The 18525-nt window shown below is 47.4% G+C and overlaps 1 protein-coding gene across 1 annotated transcript in view; it reads left to right on the top strand.

Annotated features, from left to right (window-relative positions):
• The first annotated feature begins 9679 nt into the window (after positions 1–9679).
• The window catches only part of MUC13 (mucin 13, cell surface associated), a 28795-nt gene continuing 19949 nt past the window's right edge, over positions 9680–18525 (top strand). The window contains exons 1-3 of the mRNA XM_079766306.1: positions 9680–9742; positions 13006–13893; positions 16852–16965. Of these exons, the coding sequence (XP_079622432.1) occupies positions 9691–9742; positions 13006–13893; positions 16852–16965 (1054 nt within the window). The 5' untranslated portion in view covers positions 9680–9690. The remainder of the gene's footprint in view (positions 9743–13005; positions 13894–16851; positions 16966–18525) is intronic.

Below are 18525 nucleotides of genomic sequence, written 5' to 3' on the forward strand. Positions count from 1 at the left end.
CCAATTCACTTTCTGTGTCTATAGATTTGCCTATTCTGGACATCCTATATAATAAAAGCCTAATATGCTAAGTGTCCAGTCGTTTGGATGTTTGTTCAACCAATCAAAGGGTAACATGCTAATGATATGCTAAGGCCATTCAACCACTCGCTATGACGTGCACTGACCACCAGGAGGCAGATGCTTTGACTGGTAGGTTAGCTTGCTGCTGGGGTCCGGCTGATCAGGACTGAGCGAGATGGGCCAGACACGCCCTGGAGCCCTCCCACGATCCCTCCCAAGTTGGCCAACCTCCCACATCCCTCCCTGGCCCCACAGGGGGAGTGCTGCTCAGCTAGAAGCCTGGCTCATGGCTGGCAAGCACAGCGGCGATGGTGGGAGCCTCTCCGCCTCCGCAGCAACGCTAAGGATGTCCGACTGATGGCTTAGGCCTACTCCCCATGGCTAGCGGGTCTAAGCTGTCAGTCGGACATACCCCAAGGGCTCCCGGACTGCAAGAGGGCACAGGCCAGGCTGAGGAACCACCCCCACCCTGAGTGCACGAATTTTGTGCACCAGGCCTCTAGTTTAATATAAATGGAATCATACAATTGGTAGTCTTTTGGCTTGTTTCACTTAACATAATGTTTTCAAGATTCATCCATGTTGTACCATGTATCAGTACTTCATTCCTTTTTATGGCAGAATAAAATTTCATTGTATAGATATACCCCATTTTTCTTACCCATTTGTTGGTTTATGGATATTAAGTATTATAAATAATGAATGTTCATGTACAAGTTTTTGTGGGGGCACATTTTGTTTTTCTTAGGAGTACCTAAAAGTGGAATTTCTGGGTCAAATAGTAAGTCTGTGTCTAACTTTGTGAGGAACTGCCAGACTGTTTTCCAAAGTGGCTGTACCATTTTACCTTAGTACATTTCCACCAGCAGTGTATACGGGTTCCAAATTCTCCACATCCTCACCCACACTTACAATTATCTATATTTTTATATCTATCCTAGGGACGATAAAGTGTCACCCAGCTCACTCTTAATTCTCTGGGATGGACACTGCCCTCCTCCCCCTCCATGCTGGGTCCATATAGGAACACCATCCTGGGACCCCAGCCCTGAAAGACTGTCGGGGTATTGCCACTAAAATTTAACTCCAGAGATTGTGCCCTATTGGTAATTAGCTTTTCAATTCACAAACCCATGCATTTACACCACCCTCTAAGAAGGCACTGTTGAGAGACATGGAAATATTTTTCCAGGGACTACAAATACTCCCAGGGCAGGTTATTGCAAGGCATCTTGACTCAGCAAGAGCTAGGACAAGGTCGCTGCGAGAGAGTTCTGCAGACACCACTGCCCAGCCCACCTTCCACCCTCCATGCTGTGACTTACAGAGTCACTAAGGAGACTTCTGGGGAGAATAATGAGGGCCAATGGGAGAGAAGTCTCCCTGGGGAGTCAGGCCCCACATGAGGTCAGGAGGGCCGAGGGCAGGATTGTTTCCGGTCCTGCCCTGTGCGGCAACTGCTGCCTAGGGTGGAGCAGAGATTGGTATATTTGCCACTAGAGAAAGTCAACCAATCAAGGGTTATTCATTGTGTCCCTATTGTGTGCTGGCCTCTGCTGGGTGTTATGCTTACTGAGTGTACTTTGCCAGGAGTGTTTCAAGGTGAGGTCTTCCCATTATACCTGCTCCCACCACACCCCAAACCTGTCCTTCATAGCATTTTGCACAGAGTTATTGCAGAAATGCTAATTTGAGTTCATTGCTATATCCCCAGAACCTGGACCAGTGTCTAGTGCTTGTCAATACTCTAATGTATTTGATGAATGAAGGAAAGAATGTAAACTCAACACTGCCTGCTGGAACCCAAGGACCTCAATGTATATATTGTTTAATAGTTTATTCACAGTTAGTAAAAATATGGTATTGTTGAAAATTTTCTTTGTCATGATGACTATGTAATATTCCTCCCATGAACTCACCAAATTTGTCCTGACCAAGCCCCAGATGTTGGACATTTGCAGAGTTTTAATTTTTTTCTATGGCAAATACTAGTGATCCATTCTTGTAAAACGTGTCTTTGATCACATGTCTGGCTATCTCCTTAGGATAAATTACTATAGTAGAATTCCTGGGTCAAGGGTTGCATCCATTTTTAAAGGTCTGTAATACATACCGGCAAATGTTCCTTCTTCAAAGGCTGTGCAGGCCTGTTTCCCACACACCATTGCCAACAGCAGGCATCATCGTTCTTTTCATCTTTGCCAATAGAAGTTCTTACAATCGTGGTATCTAATTGATTCCTAGTGCTAAGCAACCTCTCAGGGAATTGCTTTGAGTACATGTCAATTTTTTTTTTTTATTGTGTTTCTTTTTTCAAATTTGTCATAAAGAAAACGGTTTCTGAGAAAGCCAAATCAAAGATTCCTTCTTGAAAGAGACATTTTATAGGTGACTAGGAGCAGCAACAACAAGCAAACAGGATGTTTGGTAAAGATGTTGGGGATGGTTGTTCAAGCCTTGAATACTGAGTTAAATGCCATTGCGCTCTCCCCAGGCTGAGTCAGCTTGGGGAGGAGGAGGGCGGGGGCGGGGGGGGTGTCCCAGGAACAGGTGTTTATCTGATTAAAGTCAATCGGAAAATAACTCAGAGCTCAGCCCACCCCATTTTCTCTTTTACTATATGATGTGGCATTTTTTCATGCTGTTGATATTGAGTATTTCTTTTTTACTTCATTTACCTGTTTGCTTCCCCTGCCTCCACACTTTTAAAGGCCCTCTCCCTCAACAGCCATTCAACGATGTGTCCTAGCTCAGTGTTCTCCAAACCTCAGTCAATTTTGTGCCACCCTCAGGTTCCGGACAAACTGTATTTACAGCATTCCCCGCCTAGTTCACGGTTTCGTTTTCCTCTGTTTTACGCACCTGAGACCAGTTGCAATCCACCTGAGCGACCTGGGCGGGGCCCCGCCCTGTTCTGAGCAGTGATGAAATCTCCCGCCCCCTGCTCCCTCCCTCCCAGGACATGAATAGCCCCTTTTATCTGCTCTGTACCAGCAACCCACCTGTTAGTCACCTAGTAGCTGGCCATGTGATCAGGTCGATTGTCAGGGTATCCGAGCGCTTGTGTTCAAGTCACCCTTCGTTTACTTAATAATGACCCCAAGCGCCAGAGTAGGGATGCTGGCAATCACCTATGCCCAAGACAGGCCGTAAAGAGCTTCCTTTAAGTGAAAAGGTGAAAGTTCTCGACTTTATAAGGAGAAAAATAACATGTGAGATTGCTAGGATGTGTTATGGTAAGAAAGAATCTTCTATCCATGAGGTTGTGAAAAGGGGGGAAAATTCAGGCTAGTTTGGCTGCCTCACCTCCACCTGTGACGGTTATGGCCGGCGTGCATGGTATGCGCTTAGGAGGGGAAAGGCGTTGCATTTATGGGGGAAGACGTGAACAGAAAACATGGTGTGACTGACGCCAGCATGTTGCACCAGGAAGCGTGACACTGTTATGAGGACTTCAGCATGGGATCCCTGAAGCAAGTGACAATGAGCCATTTACTGCAGGGAAGGGATGGTTACACAGATGCAGGAACAGGTCTGGACTGAAAAATGTAGAAATCACCTGAGAGCCTGCGTCTGCCCCTGAGGACTCTGCCGCCGCGCGTCTGGCAGAGCTGCAGTTGGGCAGGGCTTGGTACTATCGGAGGTTTCAGGCATCCCCTGGGGATCCTGGAACTACGCTCTTGTCTTTACTTCCACTTCCATAATCTTTTTCATGAAATCGACTTATTTCTTTAAGATAAGTGAATTTACTTTTAAAATAAACTTTACATCATCACCTCATATAAAACACTAGTTTTCTTTGCCATAAGTAGAAAGTCCCCATAAAATAAATACAATAAAAGTAAAGTGGGTATTGGATTCTGGGTGTGTACCTTTGATTACCAAAGGCTCTGTGCCTGAGACCTGCTCTCTCTTCCTCGTAAAGGGAAATATGGGCGCATGCGAGAGCCAGGGAAAGATATACCAGCAGAAAGTGAGATTTCCTCCTGGTGTAATCAGAACGGCTAAAATAAGTTTGAAAGGCAATTGGTTTCCCCGCTGAGTGAATCCGTGTCCTCTATGCTGTGTCCATGGACCACTTGAAATCCTTGGTGGATCAGAGTCACCCAGAGTCTTGTTAAAACACAGACGGCCCATTCAGTGGGCACATTTGAAATGTGCATCTACAAAGAGTTTCCAAGTCACGCTGGCATTGCTGGTCTGGGGAACACAGTTCCTGCGTCGCATCCTCTCTCACTTTGGGAATAACTGGGTTCGGGAAGGCTGACAGGTGCAAACCAGAAACAATGGCAAACCCCAAACAGGGGCAGCCTGCTCCCATCTGTGGTTGGCAATTTTCCTCTGAAAGAGCAACAAACCCAGGCCCAGCACTAGCATCCCTGAGAGCAGTTATACGCCCTGGAACCACTCACTTCCTCTGGGAGGGGACCTGAATTATAATTTGTAGCTGCCTGAGGACAGCTTTCTGACCTTAGTCAGCCCTCCCCAGGACCCCTCCCTTCCGGTGAGTGGAGGAGGAAGTAGGTGAGAGGTCAAACTACTTTCTGGGGAAAGCCCCATCCATATAACTTCTCCAAGAGCGTGTTAGTTCCAGGAGATAGATGGTGATGAGAATTTTTTTTTTTTTAGAGCTGACTAAAGTCAGTGGGGTGATTAGATAAGCGATGGCAGAGTTTTATAAGCCAAGACTCCAAAAGCCTATTCCTGCGTGTGTTTTTTTTTTAAACATATTTTATTGATTTTTTTTTTACAGAGAGAAAGGGAGAGGGATAGAGAGAAACATTGATCAGCTGCCTCCTGCACGGGGTACCCCCCACTGGGGATGTGCCCGCAACCAAGGTACATGCCCTTGGCTGGAATCGAACCTGGGACCCTTGAGTCTGCAGGCCGACACTCTATCCACTGAGCCAAACCAGTCAGGGCAATTCCTGTGCTTTTTAAATGGAACACATCTCCAGTAACTAGAAGCCCACAGGGAGGCATTAAACCTCTCCTGAGCCTCTGACATCCTTTGTGTATGAGAAGAGAGAAACCCAGGAAGAGAGCTCAGCCACACCACTGCCTCCCAACAGATCCAACCACGTCCATTTGTCCGCATTGCCTTCTAGTGCGCTACCTTGTTTCTATGGAAAAATGGAGTCTGTGTTCTGGACTTACAGCCTCGGCTCTGGAATGGAGCAGGGGCAGTGCTAATGAATATCACCCCTTTTCCTCGCCCAGGTTCTGAATCATGTAAGAATTAAAACAAAGAATATGACAGACGGCCGAAACTGGTTTGGCTCAGTGGATAGAGCGTCGGCCTGCGGACTGAAAGTTACCGGGTTCGATTCAGGTCAAGGGCATGTACCTTGGTTGCGGGCACACCCCCAGTAGGGGGTGTGCAGGAGGCAGCTGATCGATGTTTCTCTCTCATCGATGTTTCTAACTCTCTATACCTCTCTCTTCCTCTCTGTAAAAAATCAATAAAATATATTTAAAAAAAACACAAAGAATAGACAGACGGAGACAAAATATCGCTCCTCTGGGAGAATGTGGCTTCGGCTTCCAAATGCTGACCCTCTTCCCTCCCAGGCACAACAGTCGTGAGCACCCAGGTTCTCTCCCCGAAGGGAAAAGGCAGGATCAGAGGTGGGTAGTCCCACTGTGTTCTTCTGAAATAACTCACATCACCTCTCTCAGGGCCGTGAATAAAGCAACGCCCAGAGCCCAGGAGCGTGGCCCTCACTGAGTCCCCTCCACATGGAAGGACCCATGAGCAACAAAGAAGCCTTTCCCGGAATGAGAAGCTCCCTGTGCCCCTGTCTGTAATTCTTGGGTGTTGCTATCGGGTGTGGTCTGTTAGGAGGGGACATAAAAAGGGATGACAGCTGGTCCGCACTATCGGGACTGCCTGACTTGCTTCGTGGCTGAGCTTCCCCAGGTGAGGCCTGGGTGAGTCAGGCAGGCAGGTGTTTAGCAGGCCTCCGTCCCCTCCTGGCCATCTGCGTTGTACGGAGAAGAGGTATAGAAACCAGGGTCAGCGTCGGCACCATTGTAATATGGTGTCATTGGCAGACATTGGCAGACGTGAGCTATGGGCACTGCTCCCTTGATTGCCGGGACCCAAGACAAGGTGGAGCAGTGGGCTGTTCCTGGTTTAGGAGACAGGAATGGGGACCCTGCATTTGAGACCCTGCAGCTAATCTTGTGACCTCAGGCCACTTTTTAGATTTTCCTAGAATCCTGGTTAGTCTTTTATAAAGTGAATGTATAAATTTACAATGGTTGAGATGCCATGTAAAAATGGCAAAGGGAGACCATCTATGCAATCCTAGCTAATAAAGAGGGAATATGCAAATTGACCATCATGCCATCGCAAAGATGACAGCGCCCACAGCCACAAGATGGCGGCATCATGTCCCCTTAACCCCGCTGGGGCGGCAGGCACAGGGTATGGCCAGGCCTACCCCCAGACGGGATCTGGTTTCTCTGCTCGCCTGCCTCCAGAGTCTCCCAGTCTCCTCAGCCCCTCAGACGCCCAGGGCCAGCTCGAGGCACAGGCAGGCCTCAGATGGTGGCTGCCCAGCCAACGCCCAAGGCTCAGGCAAGCCTCAGATGGCAGCTTCCCAGCCGCCGAGGGCTGCCCGAGGCTCAGGTAACCAGGGCCGGCTGAAGCTTGCGCTGCTGGCAGTGGCAGCAGCAGAGGTGTGATGTGGGCGTTGCCTTCCCCTGAATGCCAGTCGACTCCCACCCCTGAGGGCTCCCAGACTGTGAGAGGAGGCAGGCCGGGCTGAAGGACCCGCCTCCAGTGCATGAATTTTCATGCACCAGGCCTCTAGTACATATATAAAGAACTCGTACAATTCAAAAATAAGATGACAAACAACTCCCATTCAAGGGCATATACCTGGGTTGCAGGTTCAATCCCAGCCCCAGTTGGGAGGCGTGTGGGAAGCTACCAATCAATGTGTCACTCTCACATTAATGTTTCTCTCCCTCTCTCTAAAAAAAGGAAAAGAAAGAAAAAAAATGGGCAAATGATTTGAACAAATATTTTACAAAAGAGATGTGAGTGGCTAATAAGCACATGAAAAGATGCTCAATATCATTTGTCACCAGGAAATGCAAATTAAAACCAAAGTGAGATACCACTACATACCCTAGGGATAGTTAATATTAAAAGACTGATAGTGACCAAGTGTTGGCAGGATGGGTAGCGACTGAAACTTGTGGGAATGCAAAAATGGCACAACTATGGAAAACAGTTTGACAAATTTATTACTAGTTAAACATATTCCTACCTTATGAGGAAGCCATTTTGGTTCTACCAGTAAGTATTTACCCAAGAGAAATGAAAGCATACATCCACACAAAGATGTGTACATGAATATTCATAGCACCTTTATTTTGTAATAGTCAAAAAGGAAACAACGCAAATGTCCATCAGCAAATGAATAGATAAACCATGGTATATCCAACATAACTATTATTACTATTCAGAAATAAGAAAAAACCTATTAATATATACAACATGAATGAGTCTTAAAATAATCATGCTGAGTGAAAGAAGCCAGGTCAAACCCCCAAACCCAATACATCTTTTAATTGCATTTATATAAAATTCTGAAAATGCAAACTAACCTATCATGACAGAAACCAGATGAGTGGTTCCCTCAGGTAGGGTGCGTGGGGAAGGATGGACCCAAGAACACTCAGGGGGTCATGAGGATGTTTGAGATCTTGATTACAGTGATAATTTCATGGGTGTATGCACATGCCAACACTTTAAATATATGCAGTTTATGTCAATAAAGTTACAAAAGAAAGAAAGGAAGGCAGAAAGGCAGGAGAGATGGAGGGAGGAAAGGAGGGAAGGAAGGAAGGAAGAAGGGAAGGAAGGAAAGGAAGGAAGGGAGGAATGGAGGGAGGGTGAGAGGGAGAGAGGGAGGGAGGAAGGAAGGAAAGAAGGAAGGAAGGAAGGAAGGAAGGAAGGAAGGAAGGAAGGAAGGAAGGAAAGGAAGGAAGGAAGAGGGAAGAAGGAAAGGAGGAAGGGAAGGGGGTAGGAAGGAAAGAAGGGCTGATATACACAGTAACATGGAAGGATTTTTCAAAATCATTGTGCTGAGGGGGAGACGCCAGACATACAGTCCATACCATATGACTCCATTGTTTTACAATTCTAGAAAAAGTCAACTGCTCCCTAGTGACAAAAAGCAGATCAGTGTTGCCTGGAGTTGGGGGTGGAGAGAGGAATGGACTGTGAAGGGGAAGAGAAAACGTCAGGGTACGATAGAAATGTTCTGCATCGTGAGCGTGATGGTGGCTCCAGATGTGTGCACATCTATGAAACTCATGGAATTTTACAATTTAAATGGATTTGTTTATTATGGCAAATTATACCCACCTCAAAAAAATTACACCTATCTCAAGAAAGTGAGTTTCAAAGGGAAAGAGAAAAGGATTATTTTAAAAAGGTTTTTGTTTAACTCCTGGTGCCAGGAATCACTCAAGTTGAGAATAACAGCATGAAACTTGGGCCCAAGAGGTGTCTTGCGTGGGGAAAATATGTAAATGAGCCTTTTAGCTTTATAAGAGCCAACCCCAACTCCCGTTGCTGAATGGAGACTCTTAGGACAAGAAGAAATTAGCCTGCTATGTAATAATATAAAAAATGTTGTGTTTACAAGGTCAGGGCGAAAACAAGGTGGTATTGGCTCCATTCCTCAGGCCCGGCTACCCCCAGGGGGTAGCGGTTCTGGATTTTCAGGAGGGAGGACTGGACTAAGCAGACCCTCATCGGACTGATAGAGCTGGTTCCTGAAATGCGGTGAGAGGCCAGGGGCTGAGGAGCGGCTGTCCGTACAGGACCCGGGAGGCAGCCACTTGAGCAGTGAACAACCAGGAATGAAGAGATAACCTCATCTGCTTACAATCTCCCCTTTTCTACACTGTATTTCTCCCTCCTTGACCTGCCACCCACAAGCCTTCGGTAAACATAGGTTAAATGCTACAAGTTGATATTAACAGTGTTTGAGGGCATTAATGGGGGCGAGGGTGGGGTCGGGCACTGTCCAGGTAGAGTGACCTGTGGAGAACGGTGAGCGCTCGCAGACATGATTACAGAGTTGCTAGGCGTGACCAAAAGGTGGCCAAAGCTAAGCAACAAACAGGCTGGGGAAACATGTAAGTACTCCTCAGGGATTCTCAAAACTACCGGGGGAAGAAATTGGATTTCCTCCACTCAAATGGGGTGAGGAAAGCACAGGCTGTATCATTGGGTATTTGAAGAAAGGGTGACCTCCTAAAAGGTGGTAGCTTGGGGACGTTTGGGATATAAAGAGATGAACCGCCACTCCCCCCCCCCCCCCCAGTCCCGCCCCCACCATCCCAACTCCTAAGGATGTTTGGACTGTCCTGAGTTATTTTGGACCATGACATAGAAAAATAGTTCATAAGGCCAGGTTCATCTCTTCCATCTCAGAAGCTCATCTGAGACCAATGGTATATGACCAAACCCTAACGAGTAATTGCTTTTGGCTGATTTGACGTCAGTTAATGGCTGGACTTTGTACCTGAAAGAGAGTTAAATCGGAAGGCAGTTGGGGGAAGATCATTTCCTCCTTGGGTTACCTGGCAAGAAGATCTAAAATGAAAGCCTTCGCTTGCCTCTCTCTCCTCAGCCTCCTTTTTGTAACTTCAGGTAAGGAACATTTAAATTTTTAACATTACTTTAATTGTGTTTGTTGTCTTTGGGATAGAACCAACAGGCTTTAGCTGTGCCCAGCAGATGGATTATTCTGTGGACGAAATTTCCTCGCCAACTGGGCTCAAAGACACAAGGCATTTCAGCCTGTGATGAAGGAGGATAGAGCAGTCGTAAGGAGGCCTCTGGACTAAGATTTGGGGTTCAGTAACCAGAGCTATTCCCGAGGCCAGAGAAGAGTGACTTCGTAGGTTCCCAGGGCCCAATGCCCTTCTTTTGGCCCCCCGACGTCATTTGGGTCCCAGGAAGCAGGTTTAATCCCTGCTTCTGGCATCAAGAGTTTTTTGCCCCCTCACATGTGGGAATTAAAGGTTTAGCCCCGTAAATCTCTTACTCCCTCTGAGTATTGGTGCACTCTTCTATTAAACGTGTCGCTCATATCTCCGTCCCAGGTCCTGTCAGGCATAGGGGAAGCCCTTGGTAAATGAGAACAGTAGGAGCGGGAGGAGCAGCAGTCAACGTGACTGGCTGGTGGACCATTTTCTGGCCCCTGGAAGAGCAATTGCTTACCTCCTCGACACCTAGGAATGGCTAAGCTGGGCCTCGTCAAGGTGGAGCCAGATTCTGCCGTCTAGGGACTCACAGACCCAGGGTGAATCAGGGAGACTTTCAGCAGTTTTCTATACTCGAGGGTTTAGAAATTGCTTTCTCTCTAAAACTTTTTCTTTTAGTCATGGGTTTAACCGATTGTCAATGTCAGAGTTCTAAAGACAAATAAGGGTCCTAGAAAACTGATCAATGGATCACTAAGCATTTACTACCCCATATGTCCAAAGGCATCTAAGAGTAAACAAACAAACAAACAAACAAAAGACAACTTTAATGATCACCATAGCCCTTAGGGCAAAGAACATCTCTATTCATCTTACTCTTTAAAAAGTTCATGTGTCTGGAATTTTTGGAGTTTTAATAGACACTTAATGAACTTTTTTATTTCATTATTCTTTAAACACACCCTTTCCCTTCTCTCCCTCATACCTGTCAACAGCTTTGCCTTGTAATGAAAAATTGGGACAATTGCCTTAAACTGTAAGACAAAGAAGTCCATTTCCAGGTTGTAACAGCGCCACCAGGTGACAGATTGACAGTACTACAACTACAGGCATAAATGATATTACTTCTTGGTATTCATGAACTCTGTCATATTTTAATAAAATTTTCCCAGTTTTATCTGTTTAATTTTTAACTTAATTTAATGTGAGTTTTGTGTGTGTGTGTGTGTGTGTGTGTGTGTGTGTGTGTGTTTTGAAGGAGTCACGTATTTTCGTTTTTAATGTTGTCAACTAAATAGTAAGTCCTCACCTTGTCGATAGGTTCTTCAACTTAAAGCAAAACGATGTATATTGAAACAAGTTTTACATAAGCTAATTGATGCAAACCAGAGTTAAGTTCCTACATCTAATCAACATTATTGCAAAAAAAAAATGTTGAATGAAACAACGTTATTCAAGAACCTGTTGTATTTATTTTTCAGAAAAGAATTAATTGGGTACTAATTACAGCTGACCCTTGAACAACACAGGTATGACTTTTAAAACCCAAGTATAAGTGGACTCAGAAAGTTCAAACCTGTGTTGTTCAAGGGTCAACTGTTGTATTAAATAAGTAGAGGCCCTGTGCACGGATTTGTGCACCAGTGGGTCCCTCGGCCTGGCCTGCACCCTCTCGCAATATGGGACCCCTCAGAGGATGTCAGAGGCCTGGTACACAGATTTGGCCCCATCCCCGCAGGCCAGGCCAAGGGACCACACCAGTGCATGAATCTGTGTACCAGACCTCTAGTAAGTATGCATATAAGATCTTTCGTTAATCTCTTCCCATCCTCTCCTCTCCCCCCTTCCCTCTGAGATTCATCAGTCTGTTCCGTGTTTCCATGCCTGTGTGTTGAGCATCTGCCCCCTGGTGGTCAATACGTGTATAGCTACTGTTGAACAGTCAAAAGGTCACTTAGGCTTTTACTAGTATACTAGAGGTCCGGTGCACAAAATTCGTGCATGGGGGCGTGTGTCCCTCAGCCCAGCCTGCACCCTCTCCAATCTGGGACCTCTCGAGGTCCAGGTAGGATCGGGCCTAAATGGGCAGTCGGACATCCCTCTCACAATCCAGGACTGCTGGCTCCCAACTGCTCGCCTACCTGCCTTCCTGATTGCTGCTAACCACTTCTGCTTGCCAGCCTGATCACCCCCTAACCACTTCCCTTCCAGCCTGATTGATGCCTAACTGCTCCCCTGCCAGCCTGTTTGCCCCTAACTGCCCTCCCCTGCAGGCCTGGTCACCCCTAACTACTCTCCCGTGCAGGCCTGGTCCCCCCCCCCCCCAACTGCCCTTCCCTGCAGGCCCGGTCACCCCCAACTTCCCTCCTCTGCTGGCCTGGTCACCCCTAACTGCCCTCCCGTGCAGGTTTGATCACCCCCAACTGCCCTCCCTTGCAGGCCTGGTCCCTCCCAACTCCCTTCCCCTGCTGGCCTGATTGCCCACAACTGCCCTCCCTTGCAGGCCTGATCCCTTCCAACTGCCCTCCCCTGCTGGCCATCTTGTGGTGGCCATCTTGTGTCCACATGGGGCCAGCCATCTTGTGTGTTGGAAGGGATCAGTGATGATCAATTTGCATATTACTCTTTTATTAGATAGGATAGAGGCCTGGTACACGGGTGGGGGCAGCCTGGTTTGCCCTGAAGTGTGTCCTGGATCAGGGTGGGGGTTCCCTTGGGGTGTGGGGCGGCCTGGGCGAGGGGCCTGTGGTGGTTTGCAGGCCGGCCATGCCCCCCAGTGACCCAAGCGAAGGCCCTGGTATCTGGGATTTATTTATCTTCTATAATTGAAACTTTGTAGCCTTGAGTGGAGCTAAGCCTCCTGCTTGCTCCATGGCCGCAGCCATTTTTGTTGGGATTTATTTATCTTCTATAATTGAAACTTTGTAGCTTTGAGTGGAGGCCTGGGCCAACCAAGGTGTGCGGAAAGCTTGGCTTCCTCCATTGCCGAGGAAATGCAAGCCTCCTGCTCGCTCCATGGCGGCAGCCATCTTGGTTGGGTTAATTTGCATACTCACTCCTGATTGGCTGATGGGCGTGGCTTGTTAGTGTAGCAGAATGGTGGTTAATTTGCATATTACTCTTTTATTAGATAGGATATATAGATAGCCATAGTAATTATATAGTTAATGTTCTGCCTTCTGAAACTTGGCATCTTTGTTCTTCCAGCCTTCAACCAAAATATAACTTCTGCAAACACTACTATCACCATCACTCCCACTGCCACTACCACCACCGCCGCTCCCGCCACCACTACCACCACCGCCGCTCCCGCGGCCACTACCACCACCGCGGCTCCCGCGGGCACTACCACCACCGCCGCTCCCGCCGCCACTACCACCACCGCCGCTCCCGCCGCCACTACCACCACCGCCGCTCCCGCCGCCACTACCACCACCGCGGCTCCCGCGGCCACTACCACCACCGCGGCTCCCGCGGGCACTACCACCACCGCGGCTCCCGCGGCCACTACCACCACCGCGGCTCCCGCGGCCACTACCACCACCGCGGCTCCCGCGGGCACTACCACCACCGCGGCTCCCGCGGCCACTACCACCACCGCGGCTCCCGCGGCCACTACCACCACCGCGGCTCCCGCGGCCACTACCACCACCGCCGCTCCCGGGGCCACTACCACCACCGCGGCTCCCGCCGCCACTACCACCACCGCGGCTCCCGCGGGCACTACCACCACTGCCGCTCCCGGGGCCACTACCACCACCGCGGCTCCCGCCGCCACTACCACCACCGCGGCTCCCGCGGGCACTACCACCACCGCGGCTCCCGCGGGCACTACCACCACCGCCGCTCCCGCGGCCACTACCACCACCGCCGCTCCCGCGGCCACTACCACCACCGCGGCTCCCGCCGCCACTACCACCACCGCGGCTCCCCCGGCCACTACCACCACCGCGGCTCCCGCGGGCACTACCACCACCACGGCTCCCACAGCCACTACCACCACCGCGGCTCCCACAGCCACTACCAGCACCGCGGCTCCCACAGCCACTACCAGCACCACGATAGCACCTACTTCCAGCAGTGTCATTTCACCAGGTAAGAGCAACTCCCTCAAAGACACCTCACTGAGGAGTCAGCATTGTGGAGGGTGGCAGGCAAGTATGTTCTTCTGGGACAGGGAAATGGTTATAGAGACTCAAGGTTTCCTTGGATATGAACCCTTGGAATTCAAAAATCTGAGTCACAACGGCTAGTAGTGATGGCCGAGGCCCTAACAATTACCCACAGTTCCATTATGTCCTCCTTTCCTTACTACCCATCCTACCTCAAGCTATTGATGTGGAATATTTTTATGAACTTGGACTTTATGAAAGGCATTTCCCTAACTGCCCCATCCCTAAGGGTTTTCAAAAATAGTCTCGGCTTCTCTGTGAAGGCCATGTCCAAATAAGCACCAACGCTTCAGCCCCGCCCCCTGCCCCCAACCTGGTCTAGCTCCTTTACCTAAGGAAGGAGTCAGCTCTACCCTTATTCCTTCTCAGGTGTTATTGAAAAAGAGGACAAGTTATGATGGTGGAATTTGAGCCTGAGGGATAAAAAGCCAAACAGCAGCAGTGCTCAAACGGTCCTAGATATGACCGGGCCATTGTCCAAAGGCCCGTTGTGCTGGGAGTACTGTCTAAGAGTTGGCCTCAAGCCAAAGTTATTGAAACAAACCACTTGACTCATTTCCCAAAGCTTGGTCCAGCATAGGGGTCAGCAGACTTTTATCGATAAAGGTAAACTAGTAAATATTTTAGATTTGGTGGTCACAACAGGGTCTTTCTTGCAACTACTCCACTCTGCCATTTTGACGTAGAAGCAGTTATAGTCAATATATAAATGAATGAGCCTGGCAGTGCACCAATGAAACTTTATAAGAACAGAAGATTGACCAGATTTGGCTCATGAGTCATCGTTTGTCAACCCCTGGTCTAAAAGAATCCTCAAACCTAGGCTTGAAGGGTCTGGATAAACCCTGTTGCTCTCAGATAGGGAAACAGAGGCCTCGAGAGGGCAGCCACAGAACAAGTTGAGTCTCCCTACACTTACATCTTTCGGCTTCCCCAATGTTCTCTGAAAGATCTAAAAAAAAATGGTGATTAGCAAATGGAGCCCTTATGTAAGACCTGGCTCCCAGTCTTTTGTGTTTGGAGGGGCCACTAGTTATGGAAAAAGAAGCTTAAACAGGGTAAAAGGATAGTCAGTAAAAACTAAATCTCCCTCCCGTCCTAAATCCTTAGGATCCAGGTTTCTAGTTTCCTTCCCCAGAGGCCAGTTCTGTGGCCAATTTCTTGTGTCTCCCTCCACAGATAATCTATACAAATATGTACATATTAGTGTGTTTTTGTTTATTCCCCCCTTTTTTGTATATTTCTATTGATTTTAAAGAGAGAGAAAGGGAGAGGGAGAGAGAAATAGAAACATTAATGATGCGAAGGAATCATCTATCAGCTGCCTCCCGTGTGCCCCATGCTGGGGATGGAGCCCGCAATCCGGGCATGTACCCTGACCCAGGTCATCTAACCAGTGGCCTCTTAGTTCGTGGGTCGATGCTCAACCACTGAGCCACCGGCTGGGTATGCATTCCCCCTTTTAATCACAAAAAGAGTATGTTATACACATTGTAACTTATATGTAGATTTTTTTTAAAAAGCTATATCTACCTATAGGTTCATAAGCAATCAGACAACTCTGAAGGTTGCCAGACATTTCATTTATTCAGAAATTAAACCTCAGAATCATTTCATTTGAAAGAGAGGAATAAAATGGCCAGCCAAGATCATCATTTGGCCACTGACCTAACTTTCTTCCTTGGATCCCATCTGATCTCTGGAGATAAAGACGCTGCACCCTGCCTGGTCTGGGGTCCCAGCCAGCAGTGCAGAAAACAACTGCAATATTATCCTAACCATTTATTCAAGTAATCCACTCAGAAAGCTAGGGAGTGGAGTATCATTTCATCAATTCCTCTTAGAATTGTCACTGACTTAATCCACATTCTCCCCTTAACATTCCTTCCTTTCATTATGGATCTGTATATCATGCATGCTAACCAGAACATAGCATCTAGTTTCTTTTTGGAGCTTCTTGCCTGTTCATCCCTATAAGACAGTTACTTATACCTTCCTTAAAATATATTATTTCTGTAATTTGAAAGAAGATATGTACCCCTATGTTCATAGCAGCTTTATTTACAATAGCTGAGATCTGGAAACAGCTCAAGTGCCCATCAGTAGATGAGTGGATAAAAAAGCTGTGGCACATTTACACAATGGAATACTACTCTGCCGTACAAAGGAAGAAAACTTCACCCTTTTCGACAGCAGGGATGGACTTGGAGAACATTATGCTAAGTGAAATAAGCCAGCCAGATAAAGACAAGTACCACATGATTTCACTCATATTTTGGCTTTAATTAACACACTGAACTACCAAGCAGACTACAGCCAGACACATAGATAGAGAGTAGGCAGACAGCTGGGGAGGAAGGGTGTTGAAGGGATTGAGCAAAAAAGAAAAAAGAGAGAGAGAGAGAGAACTCATGGACATGGACAACAGTGTGGTGATTGCCGGTGGGGGTGGGGGTGGGGGTGGAAGAGAACATAGAGATAAATGGTGATGGAAAAATAAAATAAATTTTTAAAAATATGATGATTTTATTATAAAATAGTTTGGGGAGCCCTATCTGGTGTTATTGGGTCAGACACCAAGGCTCTGGAGGTCCCTTGAGTTGCAGAGATTCCTGGCTCCTGGGAACTGCTCTGAGCACAGTCTTGCCACCAAGCTCTGACCTTTACTGTTCACAAGCACCTGTTCCTGAATTTCAGCAACAAGCTCCCTAGATGCATGAGAAAATATGTATTTGCTTCTGGCTCCTCTCAGGGTGTGCCCTGGAATAACACAGCCAAGGAATAGAAGACTCCCAGGAGGGAGGCATGAACATTTAAAAGTATGTTTCTGGGTGTCATTTGTTGTTCTGTGGAGTTTTCACCTCTTTTTACTCCATTTCAGGTCTTTGCAAAAATGATTCCTGTAGCGGTGGTGCTTCGTGTGTGGATCTGAATAATTCATACTTTTGCCTGTGTATTGATGGGTATTACTATAATTCTTCCATATGCAAGAAAGGTGAGTTACAAAGGATGAACCGTGCAGAGCTGCATCTCATACTTAAACTGGAATAGGCCCTAGCCGGTTTGGCTCAGTGGATAGAGCGTCAGCCTGCGGACCCAAGGGTCCAAAGTTCGATTCCAGTCAAGGGCATATGCCTGGGTTGTGGGCTCGGTCCAACGTGCAGGAGACAGCCAATCAATGATTACCTTTTATCATTGATGTTTCTCTCTCTTCCTCTCTGAAATCAATAAAAATACATTTAAAAATGAAGGAAGGAAGGAAGGAAGGAAGGAAGGAAGGAAGGAAGGAAGGAAGGAAGGAAGGAAGGAAGGGGAATAGAAAACTTAAAATAATGGCAAAAGAGCTTCCAGGATATGAGAGGTAGAGGAACATTTGGAGGCAACAAAGGCCAGTAAACTAGAAAGATGGCTCCTGCCTTTGTCTCCGTGGAACCAAGTGTGAGAGGAAATGGACTGTCAGGTTTGTGGGCTAGTCCTGAGGTCTGGGAGTGGATGTGCCCCTTCACTTTTCCTGTCCAAGGGAACGGTGCCATGAGGACAAATGGGAATGACAGGTGTCAAAGGCCCTGAGAAGGTACAACAACTGCACAAGTAGTGCTGTCACGTGGGGACCCTGAGGCAGATTGAGGGCAAGTGCCTAAGACCACGTGGTCTGACAGGCATGGCTGGTTCTCTGCCTTAGGATTTGCTGACTCCATAATAGCAAACCCCAGTTTTAGAGACTTCCGAGCCTCTCGGGTCTAGAAAGGGACACTAGGAGCAAATGTCCATAAACTTGATGTAACACCTTTTTGGTTAGGTCAGCTGGGTGCTATGAAGTTTCCAAGGCTCTTTTCTATAATAAACTTCTATTTTTCATGAATGAGAAATCACCCCCCCCCCCCCCCGCCCTTGCCAGAGCAGATCAATTGTATAGAAAACAAATGCATAGAGCAACCAAAGAACTTGTATGCATACATATAAGCCTAACCAATGGACATGGAACCAGGGGGGTGAGGGCATGAGTGGGGAGGGGTTAATGGAGGGGGTGAATGAGGACACATATGTAATACCTTAATCAATAAAGAAATTAAAAAAAAAGAAACCAAATGCATAGTATTGGCCACAGGGATTAGAGGTATTTCAAAAGCTGAAAGGATGTTATTTTTTGTGCTAATAATATTGTTTCTAGGGATTCTCTCTAAGTCAATGACCCAAAATATAGAAAGGTATGGGCATAAATATGTTCATTGCAACCTCCCCCCTTTTAAATAATTAGAAGTGCTAAAAAACAAAAATGACTACATCAATGAAGGGAACACATATTTCACAGAATATTATGCAGCTTTAAAAAGTAATAGCTATAAAGACCAGGTAATGATTGGTAAAAATGTTTAAAATTCTTATTATTTAATAACTAGAGGCCTGGTGCATGAAATTCATGCACGGGAGTGGGGCCCCTCAGCCCAGCCTGCATCCTCTCTAATCTTGGACATCCTTCTCATAATCCAGGACCACTGGCTCCTAATCGCTTGCCTGCCTGCCTGCCTGCCTGATCACCTCTAACCACCTCTGC

This window comes from Cnephaeus nilssonii (genome assembly GCF_951640355.1).
Source record: "Cnephaeus nilssonii genome assembly, chromosome: 3".
In the NCBI taxonomy this organism is placed as follows: Eukaryota; Metazoa; Chordata; class Mammalia; order Chiroptera; family Vespertilionidae; genus Cnephaeus; species Cnephaeus nilssonii.